We start from the raw sequence: 20090 nt of genomic DNA, 5'->3' as shown, positions 1-20090 counted from the left end.
TTTTCAAAACAACCACTTATAAATATTATCATGTGCTTTAAATCAAACCAAAATTAAACATCCAATACATAAAAAGTCCTTCAAACATGCTCCAAAATCCTTTATCGATTAATGTGACTGCCGTGCTCCTATGTTCCTTTAATAATCATGTGTGACTTAGTGAGACACCTCCACCATCCAGATTGGCCACTCACCAGATGCTTATATAAAGATGCGCCTTTGGTTCATTCAAGGGATAACCACTCCACCTATGTGACACTCCTCACCGGCTAACCTTGGACTCTAATATTCCTCATATAGAAGCATAGGGACAAAAAACGATCATAGCGCAATATGTTTAAACTATTTATTTTAAAATCAGGAATGATGACGCATTCTATGATGCGAAACGCGTAGAGGCTGCTGGGAGATTTTTTTTGCATCACATGACCGGACAGGAACGGGAACGGGAACGGGAACGAGGCTTGAGGTGCAAGCCAAGCGTGGAGACCGCACAGTATCAACAGGCGGACCATGCAAACAGCCAGATACCCGTCCATAACTGCTGGATAAGCTTCGTGCCGGCTCGAGGGCACTTTTAAATGTGAGTGGATACTCTTTCTTTGGATTTTAAAATAAATAGTTTAAACATATTGCGCTATGATCGTTTTTTGTCCCTATGCTTCTATATGAGGAATATTAGAGTCCAAGGTTAGCCGGTGAGGAGTGTCACATAGGTGGAGTGGTTATCCCTTGAATGAACCAAAGGCGCATCTTTATATAAGCATCTGGTGAGTGGCCAATCTGGATGGTGGAGGTGTCTCACTAAGTCACACATGATTATTAAAGGAACATAGGAGCACGGCAGTCACTTTAATCGATAAAGGATTTTGGAGCATGTTTGAAGGACTTTTTATGTATTGGATGTTTAATTTTGGTTTGATTTAAAGCACATGATAATATTTATAAGTGGTTGTTTTGAAAAAGAGAATAATACAAGTGGTGGCAATTTGGAAGTAGCGCATTCACACGCATATATCAGTCTTTCAAGCCTACCTCCGTGAGGGGCCTTTTTTTGAATGCAGCAACTTTGACACGCATATTTTTTTGAAAAGTAGTGGCTTTGCGCCGGTGACACACACATATTCACAAATGTTTCCTATTTATAGTTCTGCCATCAAATATCTGTGTGCTAAGTATAGCATTTTTGTTTTACATAGGGGAGAAAAGACTCGGAGGACACCCCTCATCCGAGGAGACCACAGACCCACCCCCTCTGGAAGAAGGGGAAATCCCCCCAACACAAGAAGAGCAGGAGGAAGAAGACGTGGTGGAACTAGTCACCACAACAGGTGAGTGTCTGCGACCACAGGCTCAGGTAAGAGATGGATGCCAGCATATTTTTGATACCTGTTTTTGTTTGGTTTCTCTCTTTTTAGGTGATCGTGATGTTGTGGATCCAGATCCTTTCACATCAGAAAGTGCCCAGATCCTGATCGGGGAGACCATGGGGTGTAATTTAGAATTGGAAAACCTCAAGAAAAACATCAATGATGTTATTCAAAAAAATAAAAACATCATTGATGTTTTGGGGCGAGTTTAAAACCCCTCCAAATCACTTTCTTCTTTTGTGTGCTAAAAAGTTCAAAATGTTTTAGCGATTTTTAGAAAAGCAAAATTTGGAGGATGCACACAGTGTGCCAACATGTGCTATCTGCCATCATGGGAGATCAATGTAGGCGTTTTGGGGGTGCAACCCCTTTCTCAATAATAAAGTAGCTGAGAGGAAGGGGTTTCTCCCCCAAAACACGTCCCTTGATCCCCCGTGATGGCAGCTAACACATGTTGACATTGGCAAATTTGTGTGCATCTTCCAAATTTGGTTTTTCCTGGGGTGACTTCACCCCATCTGAATGCAATATCAAACACAGTTCCTAAATACTCATGTCTGATATTGCCTTCAAGTTCAACCAAATGTGAACTTTGTAAGTTCAAGATTTGTGTCTTTCTTGTTGGTTTTACACATGCCTGTTTTATCTTAAATGGACATTTCTATTTTTGATAATGCCACCCCAAAAATTGTTATACAACAAACATGTTGGTTTGTTTTAAAAACCTTTTCTAAATGCACATGTGATTGTGCAGGTATTAAAAAACTTGTTAATCAAGAATGTGTGGATTATTGTCTCAACGCTACAACACTTTTGTGGTGATGTAATTACTGCTTTCTGTGAAAATGGGGGTTATTTCCTAAGGGCAAATCCTCTTTGCACTACAAGTGCAGTTTCAGTGCAGTTTCAAGTGCACTTCTAGTGCAAAGTGTCTTTGCCTTTAGTAAATAACACCCAACAGTGCTTCATATAAGGTTACACAATCACGCCATTTTCAGGACTCCCCACATTTCTGCCAGGGTCAGCTAAAACAAACACAAGCAGTAAATGTCACCAAAGGGTCCTCATCGGGAATGGCCGCATAAGATGGTCCCCCAGCGCAAATGCTTCATCTGCAACGAAGACGAATGGGAGTCCTTCCACATTCTCTTCTGGAGGTGGCAAGTCCAAGCTGCCATTCTGGAGACGCCTGTAAAACTCTGTCTGGGCGATGACTCCACCATCGGACATCCGGCCATTCTTCCCCACGTCCACATACAGGAAGTCGTAATTAGCCAACACCACCGCCAACATCACAATACTATTGAACCCCTTGTAATTATAATAGTACAACCCCGAGTTGGGTGGTGGGACGATGTGGACATGTTTCCCATCAATTGCCCCTCCGCAGTTAGGAAAGTCCCACCGCTGGTCAAAGTGGGAGGCCACAGTCTGCCATTCCTGTGGCGTGGAAGGAAACTTTGAGGAAAACAAAAAAACTTAGTATTTTTGCACATAAACATGGAAAGCAGATTAGACACAAACATTCTTGGGCAACATCCAGATAACATTTATTAAGGGGAATTTTACAACACCAAAGTATAAGGTACATCTATCATATCCCCCCCCCCTCTCATGGGCCATTTCTGACATTATAGGGGGGGGGATCTTGGACAGGTAACCCTCTTCACTTCATTGAGAGATGAATGCCAAAATACAGGGTATTACTTGGAACAGCCCCTCCTTAGTTACACTATTGGCAGCCCACTGGACAGGTAAGAAGTGTCAGAATACAAAGATATAAATACACTCTGTACACATTTGAGCACATTTGGAAATTCTGCTATTACCTATCAAGATAATAATAGGATACAAAAACTTTAAACAGTACCATTTGAAAGTATACAGGCAGGCCCTTGCACTACATGCTTTGGGGAATTCATCCATACATCTGACCACAAAAGAGGTGGGTATAGTGTGTATGGGTTTGGCAAAGTCAGCAGATAGATGATTGAGGATAGATAGAGAATTGGGATCAGCTGACTTAGCAGTTGGGGGGAGGGAGGGTTAATAAAAATGATTTGGGGACACTACAAAAAAAAGCCTCTGGCACTCTGCCTGAATTTAAAGCACAAATCAGATTTCTAAACATTTTAGGGGTTGTTTGGGGTAAAGCACTACTATGGAGCTGATAAAATACATTGTTAAGTGACTACATGAGTTGAATATAGGGCCAGGAGAGCATGCTGGGGAGGTAAGTGAAGGCAAATATGTATGAAGGACTAAAAAAATAATTACATAAAAATCCAGCATGCATGAGGACAAAGGGGACATTCACAGCATATTACAATCATGGTAATTAGGGAATGAGGAAAGAAATACAATATATTAGCAAACATTCAATACAATAAAATGTGATATTAAAGGATAAAAATCTTACCTTCATATACTCCTTCTGCAGGACCTGGATGGCAGAACAGGTCTCTGTGATAATGATCCCCAGAGCCTGGGGGGAGATGCCTGTCGAGAACTTCAAGTCCTGCAGGCTTCTCCCTGTCACCAAGTACCGCAGGGTAGCGACGAGCCTCTGCTCCGGATTGATGGCTTGCCTCATGTAGGTATCCTGCCTGCTGATATAGGGGGTCAGCAAAGCCAACAAACGGTGAAATACGGGGTCCGTCATCCTGAGAAAGTTCCTGAAATCATCAGGATTATTCTCACGGATCTCACAGAGCAAAGGCATATGAGAGAACTGGTCACGCTGAAGCAACCAATTCTTGGTCCATGAACTCCTCCCCACCCTGTTCATGGACTGGACTTGTGTCAAGGTCAGGACCCCAACACCAAGCCCCCGCACAGCACGAACTCTACGAGGAGTACGTATACGCAACATGGCTAGAAAACGGTCGGCTGCTCAGAACGAAGTAACAGAACGCACTGAAGAACAGCAAGGCCTGCGAAGAGCGACCTGAAAAACAGTAACGAACGAACAAGAACACAATGACAAAGTCACGCGTAGCTTGCTTGCACGCACTGAAGAGCAGACACAAACCCACAAGCACAAACTGAACCGCAGAAAACGATCTGAAAGCCACGAGTCTGAAAAAGCGAGAATCGTCTCTCACCAAACTTTTACTAACGCGAGATTAGCAAAAGGAGCCCAAAGGGTGCCGCGCTTGGTTCTGAACTGGCCTTTTCTAGTCTCGTCGTACGTGGTTGACGTCACCGCGTTGTTGGCGATCGGAAATTCCAACAACTTTGTGCGACCGTGTGTACGCAAAACAAGTTTGAGCCAACATCCGTCGGAAAAAATCCTAGGATTTTGTTGTTGGAATGTCCGATCAATGTCCGACTGTGTGTATGGGGCATTAGTGTGCTGTGTCCTCTGCACAGTGTGCACCTAAAGCTACCTGGAGACAGTTGCTGGTGTTCTCATACTAATACTACAGGCAGGCAGTTGATTCTGCTAGCTGCAGTATCAGTATATATATATATATATATATATATATATACATCCCAGCTTTGTGCAGCTACATCTCACTGCAGGCTATTAGTATGTCTGGAAGGCCAAGAAGGTGAAGCAGACAGTCACAAGCCAATAAAAGAGGGCAAGCAGGCTCTGTGTCTAGCGCTGGTCGTGGAACACGCTTGTCCTTTTTTTCGGCAGCTGGCCGTGTTGAGCCGCAACATGCGGAAGACTTGGTAGAGTGGATGACCAAACCGTCCTCATCCTCCTCATCCTCTCTCACCCAGGCTCAGGGTACTTTGTCTGGCAAAGCAGCTGCCAATGCGGCCTCTTCCCTCGGCTCAATGGCATCAGTCACTCCTTCCCTAGCCCAACCATGTCCTCCTGAGGAGTCCCCTGAACTGTTTGACCAAAGTGTTGGGTACATGCTCCAGAAGGTTGCCCAGCGTTTTGAAGGCTCCGATGATGGTACCCAGCTAGAGGAAGGCAGTAACGTGAGCCCAGAGAGAGGGGGTTCCCAAGAAGGACAGCAATCTGGCAGTCATGTTCCCCCAGCTGCAGCATACTGCCAGCTTTGCTCCAGTGATGAGGAGGGAGGGAATGATGAGGTCACTGACTGCACGTAGGTGCCTGATAGGAGAGAGGAGGAGGAGGCACATCACTAATGAGGCAGGATGCCCTCCATGGGGCCAGCTTAAGGGAAGCACACCGACTGCATCACACCGCAGAGCTCCGCATGTGCATGGCGCTGCTGTCTCTGCACGTTATTCCAAAAGTTCTTTGGTGTGGGCCTTTTTTGAGACGAGTGCATCAGATTCCGCCACTGCTATTTGCAACATATGTCTCAAGCGTATCTCGCTTGGCCAAAACATCTCCCGCTTGGGCACCACATGCTTGACCAGACATATGTTGACCTGCCATGCAGTTCGTTGGCAAGTGTACCTAAAAGACCCACACCAAAGAACAAAGAGGACCTCTCCTTGCTCCTCATCAGCTGGGATCTAAAACCCCACTATACCTTCAGTCCTCTCTGAGACCTGCACTGAGAGGAATGAAGGTGTAGAATTAGATGTGTCACAGCCAAGTACTTGGGGGCAATCCGCTATCAGTAACAAAGAGACAAAATAAGTGTAGCGTTAAGGGAAGGGATATAAAAAATGAAGTCTAAGGACTAACAGTCCAAAGTTCGAATGCTGAAAAAAACATCCTTGGAGAGAAGATGAAATAAAAAGTCCTCTGGAACGGGTCTCAACAAGGGTACAAATCCTCTGTAGAAGAAGCCCACACACCGCCAATGAAAATGAAGAGGCTTACCAGACTTGGTGGACCGCTATCAGTACACCAACGTCAGATTATACCAGGCAAATTTTCCTGCCCCAGCTGCTGCACCGCCGAAAGAAGTTCGCTCCCAGCCATTCACATGCCCAGCGGTTGAATGCTAGCTTGGCTAAATTGCTAGTACTTCAACTGCTGCCTTTTCAGTTGGTAGACTCTGCCCCCTTCCGTGAGTTAAATTTAATTATTAGGCATTTGGGGGTATCTGTTTCCCCTATTAGCTCCTGGATAGGGGAATGTACCCTGGCTTTTCGACTGGGGGTTAGAAGGTGGTGGGTAATAATAATTGGATGCACTGGTAGAGGGTTTACCTGAACCATTGTTTCCTTTCTTTTTATTTTGTTGGGGTGTTCTATTTCCCACTCTAGAGGGTCCTTGTTCCGTATTTCCAGGGGTGTGGGGACCCAATTGGGATCTCAGTTGCTCTGGGAGAAGAGGTTACTTGTGTGTTAACCACATCTTCTCCTTCTTCCATATCAATAACTTCTGAGGATTTCACAAAGTTATCCCAATAACTCTCCTGCCATTTAAAGACGTTGTGCGATTTATAATCCTCAATGTCTCTGAGGTACTTCTTTTATTTTTTTATTCTCTGCTCTTCCTCCTCCTCTATCATAATATCTTGTAATTCCTTAGTATATACCTGATATAGACCCTCATTACTCATGGGAACCAATTTTTCTTTTATCTCATTGAATCTCCTGTTGTAACTTGGTTACTTTGGATCTTTTTTTGGAGATCAAAAACTCAAGGAAGGCTAACCCCGCATTGTTAAAATACAGGAACCATTCATTGAGCTCCGTGTCCCCTCTATCAGGATATACAGTACGTGCCACCTGAGACTCCTAGGAATCATTTTCTCCTACAGATATCTTTACAAAAAAGCAACATCCCAGGTGGCATGCAATTCAGATACAAGGACTTTTTTTAATCGCATAAAAATTCCCCATATCCCATCTGTTTCTGGACTAGCTTGATGGAAACACTTCATCTGGGTTTATTTTTCTATTCCTATGATAGTCAAAAATATCCATTGTTGAAAAAAAGAGTTGGTTTAAACAATTAATTTAAATAAAGGAGGGTTTCAACAAAAACCGAAGAAAATTAAGTGAATAAATAAATGAATGAATGTATGGGGGAGCTGCGAGATAAGTATATATGCTAGTGCAGTAAATGTGTAAAGCAGATAATCCGCACTATCCCCAAAAGTAATGATGCTAATACAAAAGTATGTTGGTATCAAACCTGCAACTAAAAAACTGCAATATTCAGCTCAAAAACGTGTGTACATAAGATTAGATGCGCAACCAAAAAAGTGAACAAACAAATGTGTGCAACCAAAGGTGCAAATGATTATGTGCAACATAAAGTGAAAATAGCACATAAGTGCAAAGAAAAAATATCACGGCTAGTGTCAATTAATGAATGGAAGATATAAAAACGTCCATATATTGTGTCATTCAATATAACTCGGTATAAGTCCTTCAATAAAAACTTCAATAAGAGGGCAGACAGTTCCTTCCACAGTATATCCCCACAGAACAGCCAAACAATAATGAGACAAGGATAATAGATTGTATCTAATCTTATGTTACACAATATTAAAAAGAGACATATATGTAAATCATCAAAAATTAACCCCATACCACCACATACAAGACCCTGTTATATAGGTTGTTCCTTTGCACAATGGCCATACAGTATAGGTAAACCTTGAAAGGGTATCTTGATATGTTGGGGCTTGTGGATGAATATGCTCTACATGTTTTGTGAAAAATATCGCTTCTTCAGGAGCTTGAGTACAAAAGTATCTGAACAAATAGAACACATGTAATTACAAACATATAAATAAATGTCAATATTAAAATACATTTCATCACAATGATAAGCAACAAAAATTGCACTTACAAAAACGTTTGCACATGTTTATGCACGTCGAACTAGAATGGATGTAAGCCAAACAGCCCTATGTGGATCCCATGGCGACTATGGGGAGCAGACTAAAAATGGTAAGAAACGGTTCTAAGGTTGAGGTGAAAAAAGCAAAAACCCTAAAATGCAGGGGTGTCAATATTTTTGGCCATGACTGTACACTGTAAGCCCTTTTAGATCCCTTTCACACTGAGGAGTGTTTCAGCGCTAAAAAATAGTGCCTGAAAAAAGCCTCAGCTGCAAACCCAGTGTGAAAGCCCGAGTGCTTTCACACTGAGTCGCTGCGCTAGCAGGGTGTCACAAAAAGTCCTGCCAGCAGCTTCTTTGCAGCGGTGGAGGAGCGGTGAATACACCGCTCCTCCACCGCTCCTCCACCAATGGGGCAGCACTGCCATACCGCCGGCAAAACGCCACTGCAGTGGCGTTTTGCGGGTGGATTTAACCTCTTTTTGGCTGCTAGCGCCGCTAAATGACGGTAAAGTGGCGTTAAAAATAGCGCCGCTTTAACGCTGTCGCCCGGGATGGCTCAGTGTGAAAGGGGTCTTAAAGCACATGCGATTTGTGAAGCGTTTTTTTTTTTAAGGGAAGTGATTCCCATGACCGAAGAGATCAAATGTGTTCCTGTGGTGGTGGTTTACATATATGCGATCCGCCCCGTACTGTGATTTGACAGCGTTTTTAAAAAGAGTCCTGTGCGAGTTTGGAGTGATGCATTCAGAATTCGCAGCACATACAGTATCCTGAAAAGCGGAGATGCATCAGATGAGTGTTCAGATTGCAATGCGATTCTTTGGCTTTTTTGTACAGCAAAACCAGAGAGTGTGCATGGAAACCCCATTGGAGAAGGCAGACCCCAAAAGGTAACAGTGCAGTAAAATTGCATTAAAAACTTAATTGCAATTTAAAGCAAAACGCATGCCTGAATCACACTTGAAAACTGAGTGATTTTACAAAGCATATGTGTGAACCTAGGCTAACGTAAATCAGTGATTTTTCTAAAAAAAAAAAAATGAATTACTCAATCTTAAGGGTATATTAGTGTTAACCATTAAGCAACATTTCACAACTTCATTTTCAATACTCCTAAATTTCAACATTTTTAAAGCCTCCCACTTGTTATATACTTGTCACTCCCCATCACCTGCAGCTGGATATGCAGTATATATAAGGATGAAGTTGGAAGCAAGAGCATTTCCCTTTTTCCTCTTGGTCACAGAGCATCATCTTACTTAATGATGTATCTTCTGGAATCATTTCTTATCCTTGCAGCCCTTGCAAACACAGGTAAGTGAAAGTATGTATATATATATATATATATATATATATATATATATATATATATATATATATATATATATATACACACACACACTGTATATAATATAATATAATTTTTTTGTAATTTATACATTTTTTATTTTTATTGTTTTTTAACCTTGTGCTTTAGAAAACAATTTGTATTTTTTCATCTCACATGCTAATTCCAGCTTTCATGTTTCCTCAGAGGAGTTATTATTATACTAATTATACAGGATTTATATAGCGCCAACAGTTTACGCAGCGCTTTACAATATAAAAGGGAGACAATACAGTTATAATACAACAAAATACAAGAGGGTAAAGAGTGCCCTGCACAGAAGAGCTTACAATCTAATAGGGTGGGGCAGGTGGTACAAAAGGTTGTAACTGTGTGGAATGAGCTGATGGAAGTGGTAAAAGATTAGTTAGAGACGTGATAGGCTTTCCTGAAGAGATGAGTTTTCAGGGATCGCCTGAAGGTAGCAAGAGCAGGGGATAGCCGGACAGGTGGAGGTAGCGAGTTCCAGAGGATGGGAGAGGCTCTGGAGAAATCCTGGAGATGAGCATGAGCGGAGGAGACGAGAGCTTGAGGTGGACAGGGTAGGGGCTGATCGAACATACTAAGGCACGGAGTTCCAGAGGATGGGAGAGGCTCTGGAGAAGTCCTGAAGGCGAGCATGAGAGGAGGTAACAAGGGAGCTAGAGAGCAGGAGGTCCTGGGAGGAGCGGAGGGGATGATTTGGGCGATACCTGCAGATGAGGTTGGTGATGTAGCTGGGGGCGATGTTGTTGATGGCCTTGTATGTTATGGTTAGCATTTTGAATTTTACACGGTGGGGTAGGGGAAGCCAGTGAAGGGATTGGCAGAGAGGAGCAGCAGTCACGGATCGATTAGTGAGGTGTATTAGTCTAGCCGCAGCATTCATAATAGACTGAAGGGGGGGAGGAGCCTGCTTAAGGGTAGGCCATTAAGGAGAGAGTTGCAGTAGTCGAGGCGGGAAATAATCAAGGAGTGAATAAGTTGCTTTGTGGTGTCATTAGTCAGGAAGGGTGGAATTTTGGAAAATGGCGGACCAGGATTAGGAGAAATGTCACCTGAGACTAGGAGAAGGAGGAAGGCGAGGAAGGCAAGATGGGAGTGGGATGTGCATGAGCGCACATGTCTAGTTGCCCTGGTGTTTATGTCAGCATGTGGGTGCAGCAAATGCAGGAGATGATGGGTGCCATAGTAGGGAGAGGGTAGGAGTGAGGGTGATATGTGCATGTTGCAGGGAAGAGAGGAGGGGTAGAGTAAAGATAATTTGAGGATAGAAGACACCAATGTGAGAAGGAAGAGAATAAGGAGTTAGTGGATAGAGAGTGGGAAACTGACTTTATATAAAATATAAAAATAAAATTTATATAAAATAAATGTCAAAAGCTGGTTTGCTTGTTGTCTTATGCCGCATACACACGAGCGGACTTTACGGCAGACGGGATTTGGTCGGACAATTCGATCGTGTGTGGGCTCCAGCGGACTTTGTTTTCTCAAAAGTTGGACGGACTTAGATTTGAAACATGTTTTAAATTAATCCGTTGAAATCGAGTCCGGTCGAAAAGTCCGCCATCTGTATGCTAGTTCGACGGACAAAAAGCCACGCTAGGGCAGCTATTGGCTACTGGCTATGAACTTCCTTGTTTTAGTCCGGTCGTACGTCATCACGTACGAATTCGACGGACTTTGGTGGATTGTGTGTAGGCAAATCCGTTCATTCAGAAAGTCCATCGTAAAGTACGTTGAAAAGTCCGCCGGGCAAAGTCTGCCGTAAAGTCCGCTCGTGCATTACAGAGTGGAGCAGAGTTCTTGTTGTATCTTCATCCTTCTTTAGTTATCCTGCTTTTGTTAAACTGTGTCGGTGCAACTGCGCATCACTCGTGACAGAGTCACTCAGGACAGAGCCATGATGTCTGCGCCTTGCCCCTGTCTGCGCCACCCCATAGGCTGCTTTAAATTTATAGGGAGACTGAGCAGGCATGCATTTATGCAGGAGTTATTATAATACAGAATTTATATATTTATCATAATACAGAATTTATATAGCGCCAACAGATTGTGTAGCACTTTCCAAAATAAAAGGAGACGGCATCGATACAATTACAATACAAGGCTTTGTTTACACAAAATGGTGAACCAACACTTTCATAGCATTATTGCATATTGTTTTGTGCATTTGACGCGATAGAAATTTGATGTGTGCTCCGCGCCAAATAATAAATGCTCAAAAAGCTAAAAGGAATAAAAGTGTAAAGCTGCTCCCCAAAATGGGTATAATGATACTCAAAAAGCAATTGGGTGATATAAAGAGGACATGTGTGATAATTACTTATAGTAAATAAATCTAAAAAACAATACTTAAATATGAAAATAAATAAGCATGCATACATATAATGTACAAATTAATCAATTAAAATGATCTGAAGCCAACCGTGATTATAAAATTGAAAAAGTGGATAGTCCCAAGCAAAAGTTCATAGTGATCTAAAACAAATTCTTCTGCGTAGATAGTCTTCCAAAGAAGTAGTGAATAATCCTAGACCTTCACCAAACATTATGATGACACCATAGGCGTGCCCAAATCTGCCTGGAAAAAAAGTTCCAGAACTTGTTTGAGCTTCAGGCGTTTGGAGCTTCTGGCTTCAGGCTTTTATGGAGTGGAGATGTGAACCATCTCCACAGAGAATAATTGATTTTTTCCCCTCCAGTGGTTTGTAGCTTCAGGTTTCAGCCCTGGCTCACACTGGTGTGATTTGACATGCGATTTGAGATGTCAAATCGGCGGCATTTGCCTGCAATTGCCGGCAATGGCAACGCCCTAATCGGTGCGACGCCGCATCTGCGTCGCTGCACCGATTTCAAAAAGTCGTTTCTGTACTACTTTTTGCAATTTTGGGCCGTGATTTACATTGACATCTGTGCAGAAAGCTGCACAGATGTCTCTGTAAACGCAGTCGAAATCGGGACTGACAAGCGGGAGTGAAATTGGGCGAGTTCAGCTGAACTCGCACGGCTTCATTCCCACAGCCCAGTGTGAACCTGGACTCAAGCTATAAAACTCTCAGGTGTGAATGGTGATCTTTTGACCTGTACAAAATCGTGGTAAAAACGCAGGAAAATCGCTGCAAAACGCGGTAAAATCACGTGACTTTCTGCCTAAAAACGCTACGCTCAGGTGTGAATGGGGCCTACTCCTTCCAAACTCCACATGACAGCCAAATGGCTTGTTGCTGCGCTTTATTTTTGATCAGCCAGGGGAAAGGAGAGGAGAAGAAGAGGAGAGCCGGCCAGTACACACAGAGAGGGGAACTCCGCCGTCAGACAAAGTCCTGCCTCCTGGACTGGCTCCTATGATGGGGGGAACACTGGTCCAATGCCAGGAAATTGAAGTAGTGTGACGTCTATCATAGGAGCCGGTCCAGAAGGTGGGACTTTGTTTGACAGCAGAGTTCCCCTCTCTGTGTGATCCAGCCTGATCCCCCTCTTCCTCTCCTCTCCCTCTCTCTTCCCCTGGCCGATCAATGGGAAGAGAATCAGCTCCCATGAGGCTTCATTGATGGGCACTGGTAGGCTGTGCTGATGGGCACTGATAGGCTGCATTGCTGGGCACTGATGAGGCTGCATTGCTGGGCACTGATGAGGCTGCATTGCTGGGCACTGATGAGGCTGCATTTATAGGCGCTGATGGGCTGCGCTGATGGGCAATAGTAGGCTGCATTGATGGACACTGATAAGGCTGCGCTGATGGTGACACCATTCATCTTTTTAGCTATCTGTAAGAGGGTAATTCTTTCCAATGACTACAAGTATAAGGAGCATTGTTACCAATGACCATCACACTAATGTATCATGAGTTGTAGATATAGTCATTATTAGCAGGGGTTCCCTAAAACCAGAAAGTACATTAAAGGGTTCAACTGTATCAAAAAGGTTGAGAAAGGCTACTTTAGGGTAGGACTGTGGAAATTAATGATTAATTCCTCAATTAATCGTTAATTTTTTTGATCGGTACTCACCTCACCGCTGGCTTCCAGGTCTTCAGGGAGTTCCGTCGGAGATCCGGTGACGTCACGGACATCAACGTCACCGGACTCCACCCCCCTTCCCCAAGTGCCTCCGCCCTGTTTTCTTTCTCCCATTGTGCCTGGGAGAGAGGAAACAGGAAGTATGAAGAAGACACCGCTGGAGAGGACAACAGCAAGGTAAGTAGTACACTACTGTTGTGCTCCCACGGAGAACGGGGGGGTTCGATGTGACACAGGCTGCATTTGGTGGACACAGGCAAGGCTGCATTTGGGGGACACAGGCAAGGCTGCATTGGAAAAATGTGTCCAGTTGCTGTTTATTTCATTAATTTAATGGCTCTGGAGGTGCTAACACTTACCTCTTCTGCTCTCCTCCTTGGTCAAACATTTTGCTTAAAGGCCTTCAAGCTATGCTGGGAATTTAGGGCCAGCTGCTGATATATGGGCAGATATCTAGGGATGATCCAGATTGCTTATCATTTTTTTTATCCTGAGGCAGGATAAAAAATAAAAGGCAGTTCAAGCTGTAATGCCCACTATGAGATGTCCTCTGTCTTCTGGATTGAAAGATGTCCAGTGCAATAGAACTTAGAAGATTGGAGACATACAATGAATGCAGATAGTTGTATGCCTGTCCTCACAGGGGTATTCACCATGGCACCATTTATTCATAATGTACCTGTTATGTCAGCTCTGCTCTCTGCATTAGCAGAGATCCACCCTAGGCTAAAGAAGAAGCAAGAGGACCCAGTGTGTCACATGACTGGCCTAAAGACATCCAAAAAGGTAAGTATAAAAGAAAATAAAGCAAAATATACATCCTAGGTCGCCTCCAGGAAAGAAGCGATAAGGGTCTGGATCTGGAGTTGCACTCAACTCATCCAAAGGTGCATGTTTATGGGATGGAGCCAGCAAAAGAATGAGGGATAATAGCATTTTTTTTAACCCAGCACTAAGGATGAGGGAACTTAGGTAACATTTGATGAGTGGTGGCTCTGTCAAAATTGGTAAAAACTTGCAAGCCCCAAAAATTTTGGATTTCTGAACCATGTAACTAAATTTCCATTGAAGTCAGTGGAAATCTGAACCAATTTTATCAAATGTGTATCACAAAGCAGCAAATTATACAAAATTGTGCAGATTGGTTTGGGAAGCTTCTGCTAGCCCTGCTTGATTAGATAATGGGGCAAAAAAATTGAAAAACTGGGAAAATCTGAAAAAAACAGCAGCAAATCCTAACAGAAGTGGGATCACAAAAAAATTCTATCAGGTATACTAAGATAGAAGGGTGGGACCTGGTGGCACTGGTAGTCAAGCTAAGAGTGCTCAGGGAACAGCAAAAGCAGCCTGGACCATTCAGCCATCCAAATTAGTTTACCCACCACCTATCCGAAATTGAAATCTGAGTTTCATTTGGGCAGACATTTTAAAAACAATTTTCTTTATTGCCTGACATTTATATTGAAGTGGCTGTAAACCTCAGACATAAAATATGAACATATCCCTCTATAGTGTGTATTTGTCTCTATTAAGAGCATTAAGTGTCATTTCTGTCAGTTGCATTGTGTCTCTACTATCAGCATGAGTCATTTCTGACAGATTTTCCTGACAGCAAGAGATAAAAAGGTGATGGGGAGGGAGCTCTCCAGCACACAGCTTGTGATTGACAGCCCAAGCTCTGTTCCTGTATGCTGTGTAAAGGGGGGGGGGTGTCCCTTCCCTCCAATCAGCTCTCAGAGCTCTCCTCACTGAGCTCTACAGTATGTAATTTTAGCTCTCTGCTCACTGTTTTCTGAACTCTCAGACAAGCTTTGAAAATGTTGGACTTTGAATGGATGTAGAGAAGAGAAGGCTGCAGACAAACATGTACAACTTATGTAGGAAGATTTTTTTTTTTTAAATCTCTATGTATCATCTGAAGCCAGTCTCTTCACTGGATATACTGTGCATAAATGTTTACGACTACCGTAAAACCTTCACTGGAAAATGACAGCTGGGGATGGAAAGTCTAAATCTGTTTAGTTGCTGTAGAGCAATAGCAATAGTATTTAATATAATTATGACCAAATTACATATTTTCTCTCTGCATAGGTCTCTCACTGTCTTGCATGCAGTGCTTTAATACAACAACCTCATGTACAGGCCCCAGTGTCACCTGCCCTTCTGGCAAACAGTGTGGCGTTTTATACACGAAAACCACAAAAGGTAAGTTCCACTTTCAAAAATCAGGTTATCTCACAGATAAGTTCTATTGTTAAATGTGTACACAACATTATGGACTCATGAATTTTGGTGAGCAACTATCTTTGAATATTTGGTGTTTATCTCACAGGTACTGATCAGTGAAGCCATTTGAAATTGCTGAAAAGGAGATCCACTGATCCAACAGGCAATGTGTCTTTATCATCTTGAGTTTACCCTTATATGGGTTTTGGCAAAGACCAAAAAAGGTCATATACTTATGGTGAAGGCTTGCCATCAATAAAAAGCATTCTTGCTGACATACCAAATCTGTCTAATATATTTAGAGATCTGAACCACAACTGCTAACTTGAATGTCTGTTTGCTTTAAAAAAACGACTTGCCTAAATGTAATCTCTCCTGGCAATCTTCCTCCCACCAGCTATACAAGGGTTGATTACTGATATTATGCCTTAAGCTTTTTAGTCTCACTGCTACACATTAATACCCTACAGCCAAAAACGATTTGCCTACTTTACTCTAGTCCTTCAACCGGTACTTTTGATCTGGCCAGTTCTTTTGTTTCCTTATTAAACATATAGTTCAGATGTTTAGAATATATTTTGTACAGTTCCGTGTCCCAATGCTTCCATCCAGCATGTTTACTCATTGAAAGTACCGCACCTTCAACTATTATGCCACGTACACACGATCGGACATTCCGACAACAAAATCCATGTTTTTTTTCTGACGGATGTTGGCTCAAACTTGTCTTGCATACACACGGTCACACAAATGTCGGAAATTCCGAATGTCAAGAACGCGGTGATGTACAACGAGCCGAGAAAATTGAAGATCAATAGCCAGTGCGGCTCTTCTGCTTGATTCTGAGCATGCGTGGAATTTTGTGCGTCAGAATTGTGTACACACGATCGGAATTTTGTTGTCGGAAAATTTGAGATCCAGATCTCAAATTTTGTTTGTCGGAAATTCCGACAGAAAATGTCCGATGGAGCCTACACACGGTTGGAATTTCCGACAACAAGCTCCCATCGAACATTTGTTGTCGGAAATTCCGACCGTGTGTACGCGGCATACGACTTGAGCAGTTTTCTTTTCTTTTTTGGCCTCTTCTGTACATTTATTTCCTATGTACAATCTCTTTAAACTTAAATTAAAAAATATTGGAATTAAAAGCATGCTTGACTAATAACCAGTGGCGGCTGGTGTTTTTTTTTTTTTTTTTTTTGTGAGGACGGCAAACAACCACCCACCCCCCCTACTCGCTGTTGGTCAAGTCATCTGGGTGATGGGCGGCGGACAGCCGCTCCTCCTCCTCTGCATCATGGCGGCGTCCGCCGCGTGTCTCCTGCTAGGCATCCAATAGGATCGCCTGTCCTTTCTCACGACCCGCTTCCTGATTGGCCGGGATGAGGATCAGTATGACAAAAGCTAATACTCATTCACTATTGTCACACAACTGGGCGGGCTCAGGGCACAGAGAGAGATCAGGTAAGGCATACGTCAACCATAGTTCCCAAACTTTGAGGAACTTAGCATGTGTGTTGTTGAGAATACTGGACATTTGTTAATTGACCATCATAGCCATAAAGTGGTCTCTCACTCCCTGAAAAGGGACCATAGGTTTCTTTCATGCCTGAGTAATCGTCCTTTTAGCAACTATAAACAAGTAAGTTGTCAATTTCTGCTGACGAGCGAATAAGCCCAGGATCGGGCAATGTTGCAAACCAAATTTTGCCTCCTTTCGAATGTTTAAATGAAACAGGGAATACAGCAAACCAAACACTCAGGACCAACAGCCCACCAGTCATGGGCAGGTCCACCAAGTATGCAAAACATCCACACAATGGCCACATCCCAGAAATAGCGATCACTAGATGCCGGGTTGGAACAAGCAGTATGTGCTGAAACCCAGTACCGCCATAACAAGACTTTGAACGCCGCCTATAAAGTGGCAGCATTAAAGAAACATTTAGCATTCAGAGACGAAGCCCTGCTCAAGTTCGTCGGATCAATCTTAGTACCTAAATCTCGTTCCCACTGGGCCACATAGAGAGGTGAAAGATGATTGGCCATTCAAGGACAAGTAGAGGGTGGAGATAAGACCTGGGGAGCCTGGGGAATGTTGACAGATGTTTTCGAAAGTGGTTTTCTGGAACAGGTAGAAGGAGGTACGCTAAAGTGATGCTAGCCAATGTTGAAGCTGCAGAAAGCGAAATAACTCTGACTGGGGAGCAAAAGCAGACCACATCAGTGGAGCTTGCGTGGTCAACAGATGTAGTACATGAGAAAGACCCTAGGAGGTCCACCACGCGAATGCCTGATGTTAGTCAAGGCCAGAGGAAAACAGGGGGTTATTAGTAATGGGTAATAGGGGCAGAAAGGGAGATATAAAAGAGCTTGAATACCATACCAAGTCCCACAACTTTAAGCTATGTTGCATGAGAGGGCTTAGCGCTGTTGGGCATAGTTTCTGTGGGAGCCATAGGAGTGCTTGTATGGAGAAAGGGGTGCAATTAGGGAACTTTAAGAGCACACATAGGGGGACATTGGAGGAGGCGTGAAGTAGAGTCAGTTGGGAGATCTGGGCGGCCAGGTAGTATTTGGAGACATGTGGGACCCCAAGCCCTTATGTAGTCTATGCAGAAAGAGGGTGGCCTTAGAAATTCTAGGGCGTTTATTAATCCAGATAAAGGTATGGCAATTTTCACATAGTTACATTGATAGGTCCAGCTTGGTCCAGTGTAATTAAGGATGTTCCATGTCTGTGGGACCCCCACAGAAGCTGAAAATCACTGTAGTTGGCACTGCTACTCCAGTGATCGCCACTAGCTTCAGGAAGTCACCTGCTCGGCATGGGCACTAGTCAGATAAAATGTTGCATTTTCTTAATGAATGATTCTCTGATTGGATGTAGAGATTATCAAATTAAAAAAACGCTTTGCATTAATTGAGAGAGTGAAAAGTGTTCCCTGAATGGCATCCGTGCAAAGCAAGCAGAGCCGATCCACCCTATACATTAACTACACAAGGTGCATAGGGCCCTGCAAATGACTCGAGGCCCCCCCTCCCCGGGCAATCTCCCGGGTGAGCCTGTCACTCAGCCACAGACAAGAGCAGCCTGAGCAGCCGAATGGAGTACAGCCACTCGGGCTGCTCTTGTCTGTGGCTGAGTGACAGGAGGTGCTCCCCTCCCTCCTCCTCCCCCTCCTCCTCCACTATGTCACACAGAGCGGCCTGAGCTGAGTGTAAAAAACTTTGGCCGCGCTGTGACAAAAGTCCCGCCCTCCTCCTAGACCAGCTCGTGTGATAGACAGAACACTGCATCTATCACAGGAGCTGGTCTAGGAGGAGGGTGGGACTTTTGTCACAGCGCGGCTAAAGTTTTCACACTGAATTCCGAGACACAGCGGGGGATGCCTGCTGTGTGTAATCCAGGCACTGACCGTAGTGAGGCTGCGATTATGGGCACGGTAAGGCTGAGATTATGGGCACAGTAAGGCTGCGATTATGGGCACGGTAAGGCTGAGATTATGGGCATGGTAAGGCTGAGATTATAGGCACGGTAAGGCTGAGATTATGGGCACAGTAAGGCTGTGATTATGGGCACGGTGAGGCTGCAATTATTGGCATGGTGAGGCTGTGATTATGGGCACAGTAAGGCTGCAATTATGGGCACGGTAAAGATGAGACTATGGGCACGGTAAGGCTGCAATTATTGGAATGGTGAGGCATAGCTCACGGCATCACGGGTCAGGTAGAGGGCCCCTTAGCAGAATTTTGCTTAGGGCCCCAGGGAGGTCAGGATCAACATTGCAAGCAAGCTACCTCCTGTGTTCACAATGCAGCAGGGCAGCCACTCTGAACAGGGCCCAGAAGATAATGGAGATCACTGGAGTGACAATGTCTACTACGGAGATTTCTAGCTTCTACAGGAATCTCAAAAGTACGGCACATACATACTTAAAGGGGTTGTAAGCCCTTGTGTTTTTTCACCCTATTGCATCCTATGCACTAGGGTGAAAAAACTTCTGGCAGTCACCGTCCCCCGTTTTACTTACCTGAGCCCTGGAACTCACTCGGCAGAGACGCGCTGTCCCTCTCTGCATGGGGTCCTAGCTCTTGAGTAAGGCAGTAAGGCAGCCATTTGCTCCCGCTGCTGTCAATCAAATCCAATGATGCGGCCGCCGGGGGGTGGGGCCGAGTCCAGTATTCGTGTCTACGGATGCAAATGCTGGACTTGGGAGCGCACCTGCAAGGTAACCCTCCAGGAGAGCGCTTCTCCTAGGGGGGTTATCTGATGCGGGGAGGAGATGCGAGAGCCGCTGGGGGACCCCAGAAGTCGAGGATCGGGGCCACACTGTGCAAAATGAGCTGCACATTGGAGGTAAGTATAATATGTTTGTTATTTAAAAAAAAACAAAACAAAATGAGCCTTTACAATAACT

At 43.9% G+C, this 20090-nt stretch overlaps 1 protein-coding gene across 2 annotated transcripts in view; it reads left to right on the top strand.

The window, feature by feature from the left end:
• Positions 1–20090, top strand: part of LOC141110443 (phospholipase A2 inhibitor and Ly6/PLAUR domain-containing protein-like) — a 74587-nt gene that overhangs the window by 41929 nt on the left and 12568 nt on the right. For both annotated transcript variants that reach the window (XM_073601789.1, XM_073601790.1), the window contains one exon: positions 15532–15645. In XM_073601789.1, the coding sequence (XP_073457890.1) occupies positions 15532–15645 (114 nt within the window). The remainder of the gene's footprint in view (positions 1–15531; positions 15646–20090) is intronic.

The sequence above is a fragment of the Aquarana catesbeiana genome, linkage group LG10 (genome assembly GCF_042186555.1).
Source record: "Aquarana catesbeiana isolate 2022-GZ linkage group LG10, ASM4218655v1, whole genome shotgun sequence".
Lineage (NCBI taxonomy): Eukaryota > Metazoa > Chordata > Amphibia > Anura > Ranidae > Aquarana > Aquarana catesbeiana.
This window is presented reverse-complemented; position numbering and strand designations above follow the sequence as displayed.